Source organism: Pollicipes pollicipes, unplaced genomic scaffold (genome assembly GCF_011947565.3).
Source record: "Pollicipes pollicipes isolate AB1234 unplaced genomic scaffold, Ppol_2.1 Scaffold_3087;HRSCAF=3621_pilon_pilon_pilon, whole genome shotgun sequence".
NCBI classification, from domain to species: Eukaryota; Metazoa; Arthropoda; class Thecostraca; order Pollicipedomorpha; family Pollicipedidae; genus Pollicipes; species Pollicipes pollicipes.
In genome coordinates, this window is record NW_023596225.1 from 8,479,050 (window position 1) to 8,497,192 (window position 18,143).

General features: G+C 49.1%; 1 protein-coding gene across 1 annotated transcript in view; it reads left to right on the plus strand.

The window, feature by feature from the left end:
- The window catches only part of LOC119090507 (glycine-rich protein DOT1), a gene marked incomplete in the record, with an annotated part of 82,890 nt that extends 66,061 nt beyond the window's left edge, over positions 1-16,829 (plus strand). Inside the window, 3 exon segments of the mRNA XM_037213324.1 lie at positions 14,742-14,932; positions 15,823-15,893; positions 16,164-16,829. Of these exon segments, the coding sequence (XP_037069219.1) occupies positions 14,742-14,932; positions 15,823-15,893; positions 16,164-16,238 (337 nt within the window).
- Between the last annotated feature and the right edge of the window lie 1,314 nt (positions 16,830-18,143).

An 18,143-nucleotide genomic window follows, 5' to 3' on the forward strand; every position in this document is an offset into this window, starting at 1 on the left:
TGTTTGTGCTCTTCTGATTCTGCATGGAATCTGCATCCTGTGTCAGTTGGGAAGTTACTTGAGCTTTTTCAATCTTCTCAAGTTTGTTTCTTTGTTGAAAGGCTCTTCAGTTTCCAGACATCTGAAATTAAAAACTTGAGTTTGCATAAAATGGAATGTACAAAGCATGACACACAACTCATTACAGCAACTACAGCAAGTTTTGAACAAAGCAATACGATCACAATAACAGTAATTGGTAAATAACTGCGAAACCATTTTGTGAAGGCGGAAGCGGTACCTTAATTCAGCCCAATTTTAATTCAGCCCTCAACGGAAAATGGCGCAGACGTATACAACATGTAGAGCGAAGATGCCACAAAAGTGGCCGGACAGTAAATTGAGACAGTAAACTGGGACAGACAGTAAATTCGTTAATCTTACGCACCACAACGAACGCGATGCCGGCGCTGGGTGTGCGGTGAAGATATCATATGGTCCAATTTAATCGGAGCGTGGAGGTACCAGTAACACGTGATGTAAATATGCGACTGTTGTGTCCACTAACACTTCTTCTTTCATCTTTCGAGGTTTCAGGACTGGTTTCAGCTATTACTCATAAATAACATCCCCGCAGCTTAGCTCGGGCATGTCACCCAAAATTTAGCCGAGCTGCGAACATACCATGACGTGGACTATTGTTTAGGCTCACCGGTAACGCCGTCGCAGGGACCTGCCACAACCTCCGCGCCGCAGATTTAGCGGACTGGTCGGTTTGAACCGAAATAGCCATCTTGCAGACAATAGGATGCAGTTCACAGCCTTGTCCTTCTTGGGACCTAATCCCTCCGGTTTCTGGGCTATACGCCCGCAAAAATGTACATACCATTTCGGTCAGACTATTTCATGGTCATCCAGGCATTAATGACGCCATAATAACGCCATTCAAACCCTGTCATTCTATGGGCCATGCATCGATGGACGCCAAGCATATTATAACTATCGAGTTGTTCATATCTGGCATTCGTGGGCACAATTTCCAGATATAACGGCCGTCAGTTGGCTCCCAATATTTTTTGTTTTGCCAGGTACGATGGTACGGTATTGAGGAGCATATTTTTTATAAAGAAATTGTGTAGTCCAGAGTAGTCTTTTCCAATCAAAAGCATACCAAAAGTTACAAGCGGGCTTCGTTCATCTCGCTGATGCTTGCCTCAATATCTTTAAACGTGGAGCATTCCCTTTAATACTGATATCTTTAATAGACCAGGGAAACTTAATTCAAGCAATTTCGGGTAACCCTTCCATATCACCGAGATAACCAGTAACTCAGAATAGCAGGAATTCTCGCCTTAAAATGCGCCATAATCAAACCAAGCAGGAGCTTGACCTGACTCAATATTAATCGTACGCACCACAACGAACACGATGCCGGCGTTGGGTGTGCGGTGAAGATATCACATGGCTCAATTTACTCGGAGCATGGAGGTACCAGTAACACGTGATGCAAATATGTGACTGTCGTGTCCATTATCACCGATTTTTCCATCTTTCGAAGTTTCAGGACTGGTTTTAGGTTTTACTCATAAAAACATGATGATTAATTAAACTACCTTCAATGATACCCGAAGCAAATTGTACCCATTGTTAGCTGTCATTAAGCCCGAAATCTATGTTTCAAAGTCCGGCCTTGCTCAGCACTATCGCAGCCAAATTCGGTTGTCGGCCGCGGTATGTTGTTGGTGGGACAAAGAACGCCATTTTCGTTTCACTCTGCGCTCGACTGTGACCACGACCGAAGGACCCCGGGGGCTGCAAGCGACTGTGCCGAACCGCTCAAACGGGCGCTAAGTCCGGCCGGGCGGGCGCGACTTTAGTGCTGAAAAGGTGCAGGCGAGCACGAGTGGACGAAAAGGGTTACGTGGTGACAGCTCACAAGCGCCACAAGATGCCACCAAAGAGCAGCTAGGCCCAAGAGCCAAGTACCCAGGAGATAAAACGGCCGGCGCCTAGCCGCCCGCGCCCCGGGCCGCGGGCGTCCGGCGCCGCCGCGGCCGTCGACAGGGGCGGAGCCAGCTCTGATCACGTCGGTGGGAAAAAAAGAGTGATTGAACAGTTAACGGCCATCAACGGCAGTCCTTTCAAACGACGCTGCGAGCTTCGTCTCAGCGAGATGAATCATCTCAGGAGTCGCTGGAAGACGCCCTAACTGAAACGTGAGCAACCGGCGTTTTGAAAACCGAAACCAGAAAGCTGACGGTTTTTTTAACCGACAAGATCGAAAAAGTAAGGAAGCTTACGCGCTGCGCCGAGACACGTGAAAATCACGTCGACGATCAGGATGATGTGATCGACTCGTTGGACGAGGCGGTATCGACAAAAAAACAACAGAATCCGAGACCTGCAGGAGACCACGGAAGCAGTTGAGAGAGAGAGGTACGCGCCTCAGCTCAGCTTCGACGGCACGGGCCTTCTGCCACCGCTCAATCGTGGAACGAGGATGTCAGCACGACCGTGGTGGGCATGGTGCGCAAGTTTATACCCAATGATCAGGTTAGTGGACGCGGCATTGCCCGCACGTACAGGGTCACCAAGAGTAAGAAGATTGCTTGCAAATTCACCTGGTGTGGGAAGGGCGGTGTTCGTGCAATATCTGTGAGAGGCGAGCCTCTCTGCGGAAAAACGAGAACGGTCATCCGCGCGGTGGGAACGACTGGTTGTATATTAAAGATGGTCGGGGAGGTACGCGCCCAGCACTGCTCAAGCCACGTGTCGCGAGAAAAGACGGCATAATCTTCAGTGTTTTCACCAACCACGGTCATATCCATGTAAAAGTGTCGGATCATGAGCTCAAAGTCCGTGTCACAAACCAGAGTGAGCGAGATCTCAACGAAGGGTTAAATGGACGCCGTTCAGCCCCTCATGTGTGGTGATTCTGGCCACCCAATGCCTGGTCGTCGCGTCACGTCATGGGTACCTCGGCGCGCCCTGGCACCCGGCCAGCGACAGGGTCAGAGCCAATGTTTGGCGTCATGCCAACCCTCGCTGCTCGCGGTGACTTCACAGCTATGTGATGTTCTGAGCGGCCACATTGTGGGATAGAACTTTGGTTTGGCGTTTGGCGTTCAAACCGGCGTTTTGTGTTTGAAAGCATGCTGTGGTTTTCGGATATATAGATATAGATATAGATATAGATAGATAGATAGATAGATATATATATATATATATATATATATATATATATATATATATATATGTGTGTGTGTGTGTGTGTGTGTGTGTGTTGTCTTTTAAAACGTTTGACCCGCAAAAGCCTGTCAAGTCTGGCCCATAACCCAGCTAAAAGCCCACGGGTTCTTACGGGTCAGATATGACGGGCTGGTGGTCAAAAAGTAACGTCTCTAGCCCAAGAACACCCCTGGCCGCTGGGTGACCACCGCGCTGATCCGGCTCTGGTGGCGTGTCGCCGGCGCCTGGCCGGCCGGTCCGAAGGGTGCTCCTCGGATTGCGGTCAACAGTCACCCGACCAGACGTAATCTTTCGCGGTATTGGACAGCGGGAAATCACGTGGCCGACGGGCACCGCGCAGAACCGAGTGAGGCCAGGCGCGGCAACGAAGCGTGCAGCGAAGTGCGAATGCTGTCATGCACCTGTCAGACTGTGCCCGGCGAGGCGCGTGTTCAGCTTATACTGCCATGACAAACCGAGGCATAGCCAATAATAGTGTTGATAGACAATGTAATGACCGTTAAAGGGAGTGTTCCACATTTACATGGGGATTTGAACTAAAATAGCCACCTTGAGGACCTTCCCGTGCAGCTCACATCACTGCCCTTCTTAAAACCTGAACCCCTCTAGTTTTTGAGTTGTGCACTGCATCTGAGCCGTGCGTCATATATCATGTTGTTTAGAGGAGTCATTTGTACTTAAAAGTAGACCAGTGGTTATAAGTTGGTTTTTTAATCATATCTGACGCCTGCTTCAATGTCTTGAAATACGAAATGTGCCGTTTTAATCGGTTTAGGCCTCTTTTTGACTGCTCGACTCTTTTACTTTCAAATTGTTACACGCAATGTAACGGGCAGGTGAAATAATTGACAAAACACGCTCTCGTCGTAGTTTCCTCTGAAAAAGCCCAGGCATTCAGCTTTTGTCATTTTCCTGTTTGTTTTCCCCAGCACCATGCACTGAGTGCACTAGTGCGGTGCGCCCCCGCCACCCTTGCGGGCGTCGGTACACACTGTATAGACTCCCCTGACACTCAAAGTCCGGAGGCCAGGGCAGTTGCACAATAAGGACAAACGTCCACGCCAAACATTTTGTAATTCAAACCTGAGGGCTCGGAGAATGCCGTGCGTGGGGTTTTGCCATAAGTCGGGTTTTCAGCCGCTCTTTACAGGGTGGTGACGTCACTGGTGCCAAGACTTTAATGCGGCGCGGTGGCTAGCCGTGGGGCGTAAAGCTGCAGGACAGCCGGATCACCGGAAGTCTTCGTGCATATAATAATCAAGCTGTTGGCGGGGGTACGTATGACCAGCGAGCCGCCATGATGGGATCACTCGACGGCGGCAGTGGTGGCAACGCCGTTCCGCTTCATAACGTACTACGCCACTTAGAGTGCGCAGGGTGGCAACATTTGACCAGTTGGGATCAGGAGTGCGATGTCGGTATTTTTAGCGTGTCGATATGACGACATTTTGCCTGATTTCAAACTACCGGGTAGGACATCACCGCCTCTTGCTCCTTCCCTTGTGCAAGATTGGCTAACGAACATTGAGCCGGCTGGCGATAAACCCGGCATGTAGGCGCCATCGGAGCTGGCAAATCGGCTGGACAGGTCAGATGTCAGGGTTTGGGGACATAGAACAATATATAAGCTGCCAAAAAATATGCGTGCGGAGACCTCCAGGGAGCCAAGATTCTGGTTGCGTAAATTTGTGTTTACGTCCTGCACATCGAACTGGGTTAATTCCGTAACATTAGGCTGAGCACCGTGCAAGCAAGCGGTCACATTGTGAGGCAATATAATCGCCGTTGACATCCTGCTTTCACCGGACATAAAGACCTCAACGGATAGCTTTACCTCTCTTACACGCCACTTCTGGGTTTGTATTTTCGTCATCTTGCTCTCATTGGTCTGTGGCAAACATATCTAAGCGATTGCAGTTGTGTCTCAATCATAGAACCGCAATCGCGACTGTGCCTTAGTGTGAGCCTGTATGGTTATCCAATGAGCCATGTCGGCAGGTAACACGCTTGGCCGGCCAACCCCCTCTGAAATTTCAAAAGCTAAGAGAGTAGGAACGTCATATTGACTGGCATATAGACCTGTCTGTATGACCAAAACCACACGAGATTTTTGATTTTTGAATCTAAATTAGCGCCAAGGATTACTGGTAGAGAAATTTACTCCACGTATTTATTTTACGCGAGGTCATTTCACCACTGAACTGCACCACTCCCAAAATGCAGCAGTGAAAAAGCCGTGAAATAGCTTCTAAATGGAATTTAAAAGCTGGTATCACTGTTTCAGCTCTCGTTTTTTACAGATTTTTAGTAAAATAAGCTGAAGATAAATCATGCCACAAAGTATCAGTCTTTAAATTTACTTAATTACTTTGGTTTCTCTTGGTAGCACACATGTGTGACACAACTTTATGTTTCCTTCCTTTCCGATTATCTTTAAAAATGTCATTTATGGCTTAAAATGCTGATCAGTTTCTCTGCAAAATGTTCCATCAGCGAACTTACACATGTTTCATACAAACATTGGATGAATTTGCCATCCGGCCAAACGTTTGATACGGACCCAGGAGTAAATAATACGTAGACAATGAAGGGGACAATGTAAAGCACGGACTTTATTTTTACAACCATTTCTGTCATGTTAAGCCCCCAGTTAGCAGCTTTTTTTGGTCCATAGCGTGGCTCGATGATAATTACAAGCCATTTCAGTTTCAATACCTCACCACGAAACATCATCCTGCCATACTTGGCGTTGGGGCAGACCTGGCGCAGCTAATATGGAAGCGTTTGACGTCGAGATTTGGCCCTTGCTTTCATGCAGACCTCCCCTTGCTTATTTCGCATTTTAATCTTGTAGTTTGAAAGGCATGATCCATATTTATATTTTGAGGGTGGGTTGGATGACCGCCTTTCAGCAAACCATGCGGATAATGTTGACTTCTTGTGTGTGGGGGGGGGGGGGAGCAGAAAGCAGCATGTCCTTAAAAAGCCAGTAAGTCTCTCCCGTGGAGCAGATAATTGCTAACCTTATCTGCCTTCAACATATGATTTGTAACCAGATTCCCCCATTTGCTGTTTTAATCTATTGAGTTTTGTTCATAAGACTGATAAGGATGCCACATAACATGTAATGAAACTATTTTGTTCCATATCATGTTCTTAATTATCCGCCTCAAATTTGTTGAACTGGTCCCTCATGTCTGATTTAACAAGATGCTATCCATAGTTGCCATGGTTTATTGACTGGCAAATGACTGCACTGTACATATGGACTATGCTCAGGAATGTTCTAAGCTGCATAGCAATTACAATGTGAGGTAGACATCAGTTTTGAGCAAATAGACCATCCCATTTAAAATGTGAAGACAACATCTCAACCTCCGTCATTAAATATGAATAATCAAACTTAACTAGATGCCTTTGATGTAGCTTAAAAGGCAAGCACCGAACGAATTTTGTGGCCATCTGTTAGTAATGTTACGTACGGAAAAGATTTTGTGTGCAGCATAGCCACTATTGCCCTCGACACAGGCTAACCATGACGATCAAAATACATTCTTCAAAGTGATTTGGGCTGTTAATTGTTGGTTAAGGTGTAAAAGTTGGTTAATTGTATGTGAAGGGGCAGTGGCAATTGTGTATCAGTGACTCGCAGTTGCTGCCGTGATACAAATCGGTTAGACAGTATGAGATGAGGTAAGGCTTTTTTAGGCCAGGGTTAGGTTGCTTTCATGGAAATAAACATTAATGCTTTGTAAGAAGCTGTGACATAACATTCGTATTTCCTGACCCCATCATAGCAGCAGCCAGAGGCGTGTGTGTGTGTGTGTGTGTTTGACTTGATGATGTGTTGATGCGCTGTAGCCCAAGACTTTTGTTTGAATGCTTTATGCTTCTTGAACTTTTGTTGTTTTGCTCTTGAATTCCTTCGCATTGTTTTGTGTTAAAGAATCCTGTGGGAGTTGAATGTAAGATGCAGCATTAAAGCATACGTGATATATAGTTTTTGATGCTCACCGCACTCGCATGAAATTGCTATTCTTGAATGTATTCTGTTTTACTTTGATGACCTAAGATGTTAAGAACCAAAAAGCTTTGTCATGTTTGTGATATCACGTCCGTGTCAGCTTGGAATGCATGTCTTTGTTTGCTGTATCATCGCTCACTGAACCATAAGTTCCAACTTTTGTTAATTGAATTTTCACTCCCGTAATTCTAGCTCACTGCCATGCTCTGTGCATGTGCATGCAAAGACCAGTAGACCAACTGCATTGACAGTGAAGCAGCTATTGAACCAGTCGGTGTGCCACTGTTTGCAGGGGCATGACCACCAGCTGCACCGCTGGTCTGTCTGGTTCTGGTCGGCTCAGTCGACGGAGGCCAGCGGAAGTTGTTCGCCAGCGGCTCACCGGCGCGGTGGGCCACGGAGCTGGCGCCGCCGTCGCTCCCCACCGACCCTAGCAGGCTGCCGCCACCACCGCGGCCACCCGCCCGGCCGGCTGCTGCCCGTGGCCGTCAGCTGACACGTAACCGGTCCACACAGCCGCGCTTCCGCGCCGCGGCCGCGGCCCCCCGGGGCGCGGCCGCGACTGCTCATATCATGCATTTGGCTGGCTACGTCACACATCAACCACTGGCGGCCGGTTGTTATAGCAACGGCTTGTCGCGACACCGCGTGGTCGGGGAGAGAGGGGAGAATGCGGGGGGTGACTGTGGCCGGCGGTGGGATGGTGATGTGAAGGCAAATACGAATGTTGCTCGAAATGTCCTACCATGAGAACAATTCAGCGTGGGGGAAATAAAATGTTTGCATTTTTAGATTTGGGTTACATAATCATCCCGCTCTCAACGCGTGCGTCCGAGTTATCATCTCAAAACGAAATCAGGACTTGAGGGGGGGGGGACGTTTGGATGACTGACCTGAGCATGAGCCAGTAGCGCAGCCAAGGGAAGCTTCTGGGGCCATGCCCGCAGAAAGTGAGGCAAATATCTTGAAGGCAGAAGGCACAGTATTTTTGGGAGTTTAAGACGCCCACAGGGTGTTCCGAAGAGCTTCTAAGACCAAAGCAGGTTCTCACGGGGTTAAAACAGGATCCAGATTACGAAAAGTACCCGGAACAAAAAACGGCCGATAAACCAACGAAAACAATGTCGCCCTGTGGCCCGATTTGACCGTCTCCTTCCTGGGCAAATCCGGGCTATGCGACCGACATGAGTCAAAACTGATTTTACCTAATAATGGTTGTTATAGTGGTTGTAGTGCGTTTTTTTAGTATCAGCGGAGCTGCACGTCATTGCCGCAGGTTATTGTGGCAGACCAAGGGCGGGATGTATGCAGCATATCACAGGGTGAGGGAGGGGACACAGCTTAAGCCTATTCGCTGAAAAATTAATTTTTTGCGAAAATTTGCCATAGCGTAAGACATAGCATTATCTTGATATTATCTTTTGTGTCTAATGAATGTTGAAGTGAACATTCGTTCACGCATAGGTTAGTACAGTTGTAAATATAGTAAGAGGTGGACACATGTTCCATCGGAACACTGTACATATGCCCCCCGAGGCAGGCGCTTCCTATTTGCCGAGGAGATGAGCAAATCTTCTCTGCTTCGATTTTTGGGAAGCTTAAATGTTCTGTGTAGAAATGGCTGCCGCATCAGTGTGATGACCCACGCTACAGCCGGACGCTTCATGTAACAGTCCGGCAGCAGCACTCGCCTGAGCCACTCGGCTTTTCGTTCCTTGCGGGCCGCCACTGGGGCCACGGGAAACATAGGTAAAAGATTGGAGCATGACTTATACACCAAGTCACTACAACATGAAACAACTTCACACTCCCAATCCTCGCCATAGCCCTTATAAATTCATTCAACGTGGGTTCGTAATTGCGATGCATTACGACTTAAGCATTTGCAGCACAACACGACCACGAATTATAGTGATATGCCGCAGCGTGTATCGTGCTTGTAACGACCACGTCATCCCAGATCGGAGAGCCACGCAGGCAGGTTTGCGGCTTTGGCAAAGTTGCGTTCACATTGCCAGCTTGATATGGCAGCCCTTTGCCCTGTGGCAGCCTCCCGCCCGCAGAAGGTCGCAGGTCAGAGAACAGCGGCCGTGCTTCTACACCGGACGGCGACAGTAACGGGACTCACAGGGTGAGCGCCGGCCGTCGGCCAGCGCTCAACGGCATCGTTTCTGCACTGGGCCGCGGGCAGCGCCATTGGATGACGGCAGCCAAGGCGCTCCTCTGCCCGGTAATAGCCACCCCTGGGGAAGGCCATCCCTCGGCGAGCAGTCGACACAAAACGGCAGCGCTCCTGCAACCCGATGGAGAAACGGCTGCTATTTTCAGGGTCTTTCTTCCCCGCACGATATCGGTCCAGCCTGATATCGACAAACAATGTCAAGATATCCCAGGGCTGGACCCTGTTCGCCCTCCCTGGTCCGGTTCCGGTCCCCCTGCCCCCCCCCCCCCGAGATCTCCGGCTCCGGCTCCGGCTCCGGCTCCGGCTCCGGCTCCGGCTCCGGCTCGGCTCGGCTCGGCTCGGCCCGGCCCGGCCCAGCCCAGCCCAGCCAAAGCTCAGCCAGCTCAGCCAGCCCAGCCCAATCCAGTCCAGTCCAGTCCAGTCAGTCCAGTCCAGTCCAGTCCAGTCCAGTCCAGTCAGTCCAGCCAGCCCAGCCGCCCAGCCCAGCCCAGCCCAGCCCAGCCCAGCCCAGCCCAGCCCAGCAGCCCAGCCCAGCCCAGCCCAGCCCAGCCAGCCCAGCCCAGCCCAGCCCAGCTCTGCCCAGCCCTGCCAGCCCAGCCCCTGCCCAGCAGCTCAGCCCTGCCCAGCCCAGCTCAGCCCTGCCCAGCCCAGCTCAGCCCTGCCAGCCAGCAGCCCTGCCCAGCCCAGCCCCAGCCTAACCCAAGCACAGGCCCGGGCGCGAGCCCTGGCCCAGGCCCAGCCCTAGCCCAAGCCCAGCCCCAGCCCCCGCTCCCGCTCCCGCTCCCGCCCCCGTCCCGCCCTCGCCCTCGCCCTCGTACTCGCCCTCCCCAGCCCAGCCCAGCCCAGCAGGTCAGGGTGGGGTAAGGCTGAAAAGCACCTTTGCCGGGCCGCTCACGTCCGGGGAGGGAGGGGGGGGGGGGGGGAGTATGGCTGACGCATGGCCAGGCCTCGCTAACCAAACCTCCCAGTCCTGTTTTCCAGCTAAACAGGAAATATTCCACATTTGAAGATATTGAGAAGAGCATGAAATTTGATGGGAAAAGCTCACTTGTAACTATTGGTAGGCTTTCAATGTTCCAAAACGACCCTAAGTACCAAAATTTCAAAGCTGGCAAAATGCGCCCCATTACGTCATTGTTTGATGTCGTCGTGGAAACGTTTTGTGACGACAGCAATATCAGGCAGTAGCTGGCAGCCAGACCTAAAGAATGCCCCGAAACGCATGAAAGCTAACGCCAACCGGCTTTTCTCGCCGCGGGCGCTGTGTCGGGCGGCGGACTAGTGAATGGCTCGTTTCTTCGTTATTGTTTTTTTTGTCTTGGTGCTGGCCGCAAGAAAAACTTTGGTGGGGTGTTTAAAATACTCAACGTGGCAATCGCCAGCTCCAGTAGCAGGTTATTAAAAGCATAGTACGATATGCTTTGAAAACTGTTGAAAAGTTTCATGAATCTCTTACCGAAACCTCTCAAGGACTGTTCAGGATGTCAACACTGCACTGCCGACCTATCCTTTCCGGTGCTGTAGTTCTGATGTTGATATCATGTGATGTGCACAGTAGTTTCTGTATTATTTGTCACTGGAAATGCAGTTGCATGCAAAAATAAATAAATCGGCAACATGGCTATGAATTAATTGCCAAGGCATTGTTTTTGCTATGGTGAAGATGGCAAGTTTCAGCTACCAAGAATGTTTTTCTAGGTGATTATTTTCTTGCTTTTTTTACTTTTAGTGCAATTGCTAGTTAACCCTGATATAACATTGTGGTGCAATGACATTCTCGCTGGTGATGGTCCTTTGGCGTTGTTAAATCAACTGTTACCAGTTATTCATAACTCATAAGCTGTTATCTCATAGGCTTGGCATTGATCAGTCTACCAATGTGGTACATTTTGTAATGACACGGGTCAACAGTGTCATCGTGACAATATTTCAGTGCTGTACTGTGGCATAGCATACTGAACAATGATGCCGTTTTTGTACTGCAATCCCTGCTGCTGTCATAAGAAATTCCATTATGAAAATGGGTCAAGCACGCATTCTTATATTAACTCTGTATCTGACATATGACTAACCAAAAACACATGATGCAAAATACAAATATCTTTCAGCGAAGCACACAACCAATAAATGACATCACCTGCTCAGCCAGTTTTTGGGAATTCACAAAACTTAGGTGACAAAGATCCAAACACATCTTCTGCTTCCACAGCCATGCAACATCCTCGGCCATCAGTTACTTCACTGAAAAATATTGTTCACGCAAGTAATGACACATGCACGACAGGAACATATTACATATAGTGGAATGACGCTGAAAACTTGCCTAACTTGCACAACGCCGGAGACATGACAAGTGCATGTAGCTATGGTTAGATGGGCGAAATGCAAGGAAGTGATAAAGTTGCCAGCACACACAAAACCAGGGAGCTAGAATCGTTTTTGAACTAGGGTGGCAGTGAAAAACTCCATCGCAAAAAGGACCGTGCGGTAGTGAAAAAATCAATTCACAAAAGGCGGAACTTATGAGCTCGTGACGGATGCTTCAGCAAACAAAGACATCTATTTCTAGTTGGCATGGACGTAATATAAGAAACCTGACAAAACTACTTCGTTTTTTAACATCTTAGACCATTAAAGAAAAACAGATTGCACTAACACGCGCTCGGGGGGGGGGCAAATTGACCCCCCCCCCCCCCCCCGAGGGCTTTTCCCGGATGGTGTTTGAACGGCGCGGCGTAGCCGCGCCACATTTTGCATAGCTGTTGAAAATTGCATAGCAAATCGTTTGAGATACAAATTTTAGATGTACCTTGTAAGGTCGCTGACCTATGACAGGTCAAAGCCCATGGTTTCAGCGAAGGCAATTTCTAGGGAATCGTTCAATCTGATACAACAACGGAGTGTTTGACGAAGACATGCATATCTGAGATGCTTTCTTAGGCACCACAAATATTGAATGAGCAAATTACGTTGACCTAAGGTCAGGTATGACGGCCAGACCAATTTCAAAACCAACCTGATTTATTACTCTAGGGGTTGATGTATGGGATGGTTTCTGGCGCTCATTTCGAATTTATTGACAGCAGGAACTGCATTATACATTTTCAGTTGACTTCTTAGAAATCAGAACAGGCCATTGATCTAAGACGACCGGGGTCAAACGTTTTGTTTTAGGAACATACTGCCTAGCGCAATCTTTGTCGCTTATTCAAATGAAAACGCAGAACAGTCTTGTATCATTTCGGTCACCATGACCTTCAGGGGGTCAAACAAGGTCAATGACCTTAAATGGGCTTGTGACCTTTTGCTTAGAGACAGGTGCCTAGGTTCTGGGGGCGCTTCGGAGACCGAGCTGGAGTTTGACTTTGTTTGACCTTATTTGACTTGAAGGTCATGACCTAGGAAGCTGAAACCTTAACCTAAGTGAGTTTGCTTATAGGTCAAGACACCCTGTAAAGTTGGTGTCTCTAGCCTACTTAGTTCACGAGATCTCTGAGGGGGGTTCAACTCGAACCCCCCGCCCACACCCGAGCGAAGGGTGTCTAAACGGCCAACCGGGCGCGTGTTAAAACATAGTAATTTCGTGACAGTATTATGAGCATAACAAATAATTAACACCAAAAGTCAGCTTGCAAGCACAGATCGAGCGTCGTTGGTGTGCAAGTTTTCTCGGAATACAAATGCCGCGTTAAAGCGTCGTCCGAGACGAATGCTTTGAATTTCGCTCGTCCAGCTTTTGACAACAAACGGGTTTGCGTTGGCAATAAGACAACACCGTGATTTTCTCTCAAAGTGCTACGTTTTTGAAGAAAGAGCATAGGCGCATCTGTACGCGAAAACTCTGAATAACATGTTGCAACCTTAAACGATCGAGGTCTTCCCTTTCTCGTTTGGAGTTCTAGCAAACATCCGACTAAAGAACAAACCGAAAGAAAACATGTAGCCACTGGGATATTACGTTCCATGCCGGTTCCCTACCAGTTCCGAGCCCTTACTGACAATGACGCCTCAATCAGACCTGGTGCACGTGTGGGAGCAATAACAGCGGAGAGGCCCACACCCGGTCTTTCCCAGCCGCGGGCAGAAGTTGGGAAATCCCGGCTCTGCACGAACCGGCTGCATATATTCCACAGAATGCTGGCGCATAAGCTGCCAATCCGACCTGGCATGGGCGTGAATTTTTCGGTTCTGCAGGCCTGTCTTAAGCCGTTTGCTGCGAACAGAGGCGCTCGTCCAGAACCAGTCAAGGCCAGGGGAATCCATGCTCTTGAGCGAAGCCGATGCATCGCCAGATGTCAGCTGCGTCTGCTGCTTTCCATTCGGCATGTTCTACCGGTTGTAGTAGCCTCCCTTCAAACACGTCACAGTCTATTCAGGGAGCGGCGGGCATATTTAAGAGAGCCCGTGGCTCGCCGCTGCACTCATTTCAAGATGAGAATCGTGCTGGCCGTGTTGGTGGTGGCGGCCGGCGCCGCTGCGCAGTATGGAGGTGAGTGCCATCTGTTGGAACGCCGGGGAACTAGGCCGGTTTGTTTTGGTGTGCGCCAGTGTGGCCTTGGTTTCCTGGACACGGGATAAACCCTATTAAGGCCGAATCCATTTGTTGACATTTGGTGATGCAACATACATGTTCCGTTTGAGTTCGAGTCGGATAAGCTGATGAGCTATGCTTGTGTCAAGGGATGATGAACACCACTCAAGCTTGCAAACGTCGCATACGACCCGCGAGTGATCATTGTAAACAAGATGTTCTGAATTCCAAGTGATCGCAATTGACGCAACTTGCAGTCACATGCCTCGGATTTGAGCTGCATGCAACTATAGATATCAGAATGCAGCAAAGTGCAGTCCGAAGTAATATGTTGGCAGAGTGTCAGTTATCGATCCATCGATCCGTCCAAAAGTCATCGATCCAAGTCAAAAAGCGATAGTCACATCGCATCGCGATAAGCTAAGTTTATATCTACCTATTTCCAACCTACGCACTATGAGAAGTATATCACCTCGAATCGAAGACGCATTGTCGGTACTGACCCATGTGCCATCGCGGACGTCTTTTGTTTCAGGGGGCGGAGGTGGCGGCGGCGGCGGCGGAGGTGGCGGCGGTGGCGGCGGTGGCGGTGGCGGTGGCGGTGGCGGTGGCAATGGCGGCGGCGGGTACGGCGGATACGGCGGATACGGGGACGGATACTGGGGCGGATACGGGGGACACGGCGGAGGAGGCTACTACCCAGGAGGCGCGGGCCAACCGGGCGGCGGTGCGTATGGGGGTGCCGGTGGCCGGGGTGGCGGCGTGTATGGAGGTAGCGGCGGCCCTGGCGGCGGTGCGTACGCGGGTGCGCACGGGGGTGCCGGCCACCCGGGTGGCATTGTGTATGGAGGCACCGGCGGTCCAGGCGGCGGCGGAGCGGCGGCGGCGGCCAGCAGCGGAGGCGGCACCGGCCACGGTGTGAGCTGTTTGGACGGACAGCCGGGCCAGTCCGGTTATGGACCTTATGGTGAGCTCCCGGCCCGACTATGGGACCAAAGTTAAGTTCCCGACCCGACTATGAACCTTATGCTGAGCTTCCTGTCTGCCTATTGACCCTATGGTGAGCTCCCAGTCCAGTTATGGACTTTACGGTGAGCTCCCGTTACGACTATGGACCTTATGATGAACTGGTCAGCTTCCGCTAGGACTATGAACTGTGAACTATCGGGAGCCTACGCCAAGGGTGGTGGCGTAACGCATGCAATCGAGTTCCTCGCCATTTTATCGGCTCCTGCATGCGTCTGTCACACCATTGTTACAACTTTTATAGTTTTGGCCAGCGTTGTTTGCCATGAGCATTGTAGCTTGCACATCTGAGTTGCTAAATGTTATCAAATTAACGAGAGCAAAGGATTTGGAATACCATGAACTATTCTAAAATGTATTACATAATTGTTTCAATTTTCGTGTTCAAACTGCCACATACTGAGCATGTGTTGTAGTGAACAGCCTTTTGTGTAAAAAAAGAACAAGAACATTCTCTGAAACTCGGAAATTCTTGGATGTTTCTATACCAATTTAAATGTTTAGATATTTTACGCAACAGCAACTGCCACAACAGGTATCATGTGATTATTTTAGTATCCGTTTTACGCGGATTATGGAGTGACATGTTTAAAGCATTGTTTCCGATATGTCTATGCATGTCGGTCATGTCTATACATGTCTACGCATTTCCAGCTTGTCAACGTGTTCTATGGCATATCTAGTGATCCCCAATATGGATTTGGATAAAACATTCAGAACACCGATATACGGCTAATAGCATCATTTAGGAAGCCATTCTTCTCCGATGTCTTAAACTCGGCAATACCTGGCCGCATTTCGGTGTTCACTCAGTGCTGCCCCGACCGTCAGGTGGTGCCGGAGGCAGTGGCGGCGGAAGGAACTGCATACATGTGCATTCGGGCCCCGGTGTTGTGAACACGGTGAGAGCTGGGTACCGAGATACCGAAATCCGGCACTGTTCAATGACTCATGAGGGTGTACACACATTACTTGCTTCAGGCCACAGGATTGGTGTAAAAGCCTTTATCATCATCCGGGGATGTTTCTCAACTCTGTCAAAGCCTGCCTCGCCTTGTCAAACAGCAACCCATTACCAGGGGCAGTGTTAGAAATGAGCATCCATCGCAACAACGCCGTGATCTCTCGTGTTGTGGTGTCTGACAATTGGTTTGTTCGCGTCTCCTCGGCAGGCGCATGCAGCTGGCGGAGGTGCGCCAGGGGCTCCGGCGGGGTATGCAGGAGCTCCGGGAGCGTCTGGGAAATAGTGAGCCCTGCTGGCAGGCTGAGGACGCCCCGGTGCCACACATGGTGTTGACAGTGTTGCTGTTGCCGTTCCAACCATGCACTGTTTAAAAAAAAGCACTGGCCGTCCGCTTTGGTGTATGGGCGCATCGGTGCTGAAACAAGATAGCTTTAGGGACGATGGACTGTGCCATCCCTCGGCTCCTTCTACGTCACTGAACCCTGACAGTGCACTCTTGTCTGCTGTCGTTGGATTGGTGGACTGACATGGCTGACTGCTAATATGGTGATTCATTTCTGCATATGCATCGTGCACGCCGTCTCAGTTCGGTGTAAATGCACCTGATACTTGTATTGTTGTAGACCTGATTATACCTATGGCAACCTTGCAAGCCACAGAAACACTTGACGCGCATGAAATGGCCATGCAGGCTGGTAAGACTGGTCTCACAGTGCATCGTGTACATCAGATACAAAATGCAACTCGTTTGACTTTAGTTCATTTCACACATAAGCGTACAATGTGAATGGCGTAAAGGCGATGCATTTCGCGCCGAATATGTCCAAAATGCTGGGATTTACCGATGGCCGAGAAAATGGAGACAATGACCAACTCCTGCTGCCATAGCACATCCTTTGGTATGAAATAATTCATTTCTTATCATATTCCTACCATCTTAAGACGTCGTATTTTGCCGCTATGTTAACCAATCAGCCATCAGTACGCAAAAGCTGAACCTTACAAAAGCCGAAGCAAAAGGCCAGCCTTGGTGGCCTCGGAATGTCACAACATAGGAACAGGTCATGGCCGTGGTGTGCCGGTAACGTGTCGTGAGTCTTCGAACCTGCCGTGTAACGTTGTCATCAGTATTGTTATGTTTACAAGGTAAGATGATATAATTCTGCTGTTTGGTGTCACGAGTATTGTTTTCTGCGTTAAAGAAGACAATTCATGCACAATATGTTCGTGGAAAGCCAGATGAAATCCGTGGCAAGACCAGGTGAACCAATGCAGCAAGCATAGACCAAACTCAGACCGTCACTGAGCTAACCTTCATGTTTGCAATACCAAAAACCAGGATCAAGCAATCACGGGATATGTTTGATATGGTCATGGGTCTAAATGCATGGATATGCCAGCTGATAATTAACATCCAGACATATACACATCATTATTTCCGACAGTGAGCAAGAAAGGCACGTCCTCGCCAGTGCCGACTCCAGGCAGGCAGTAAGTGAACCATTCGCATTCTTGACAGTGTTCTGGCGCCTAGGGCAATGTAAGAAATGTTCAGTTGTGATTAATAAGCTGTTACGTGAAATAACAGATATGAGCCGGCATCGATCCTTCGCCAAATTATACGACCTGCTCCCTTCAAGACAATGTTTGCGATGTGAAGGTTTTATTGCAAAAATCAGATCTGATGAAGCAAGCTCACTTGGAAACCATTGGTATACTTTTGAGTCCGCAGACTACATTAGACTCCACAATTTCTCTGCCTATCAAATATGCTCCCCGATACGTCATTGATTGATTACGTCAGCGTACGTTGCCGTTGATTGGGAGCCAACTGACGGTTGTTTTATCTGGAAATTGCGCCCCAAACCGCTAGTTATGAATAACTTGTCAATTGTATTTTTATTGGTCTTTATTGACGCATGACTCGTGGAATGGCATTATAATGACGTCATAAATGCCAAGGTAACCTTGAAATACTGTACCCATTGTCACGGGCATGTAGCCCAGAAACTGAGCGGATTTAGGCCTTCATAAGAGTGGTGGTGTGAATTGCATCGAAAGGTCTTCCAGATGGCTTTTTCAGTTCAAAACCCAATATTGATATACACCACTCCTTTTGAGTGAAGCCAGACCTGATTCAAGCGATGAATATCGAAAAGCTGCGTTCATTGACAGGAAATTGTACCAC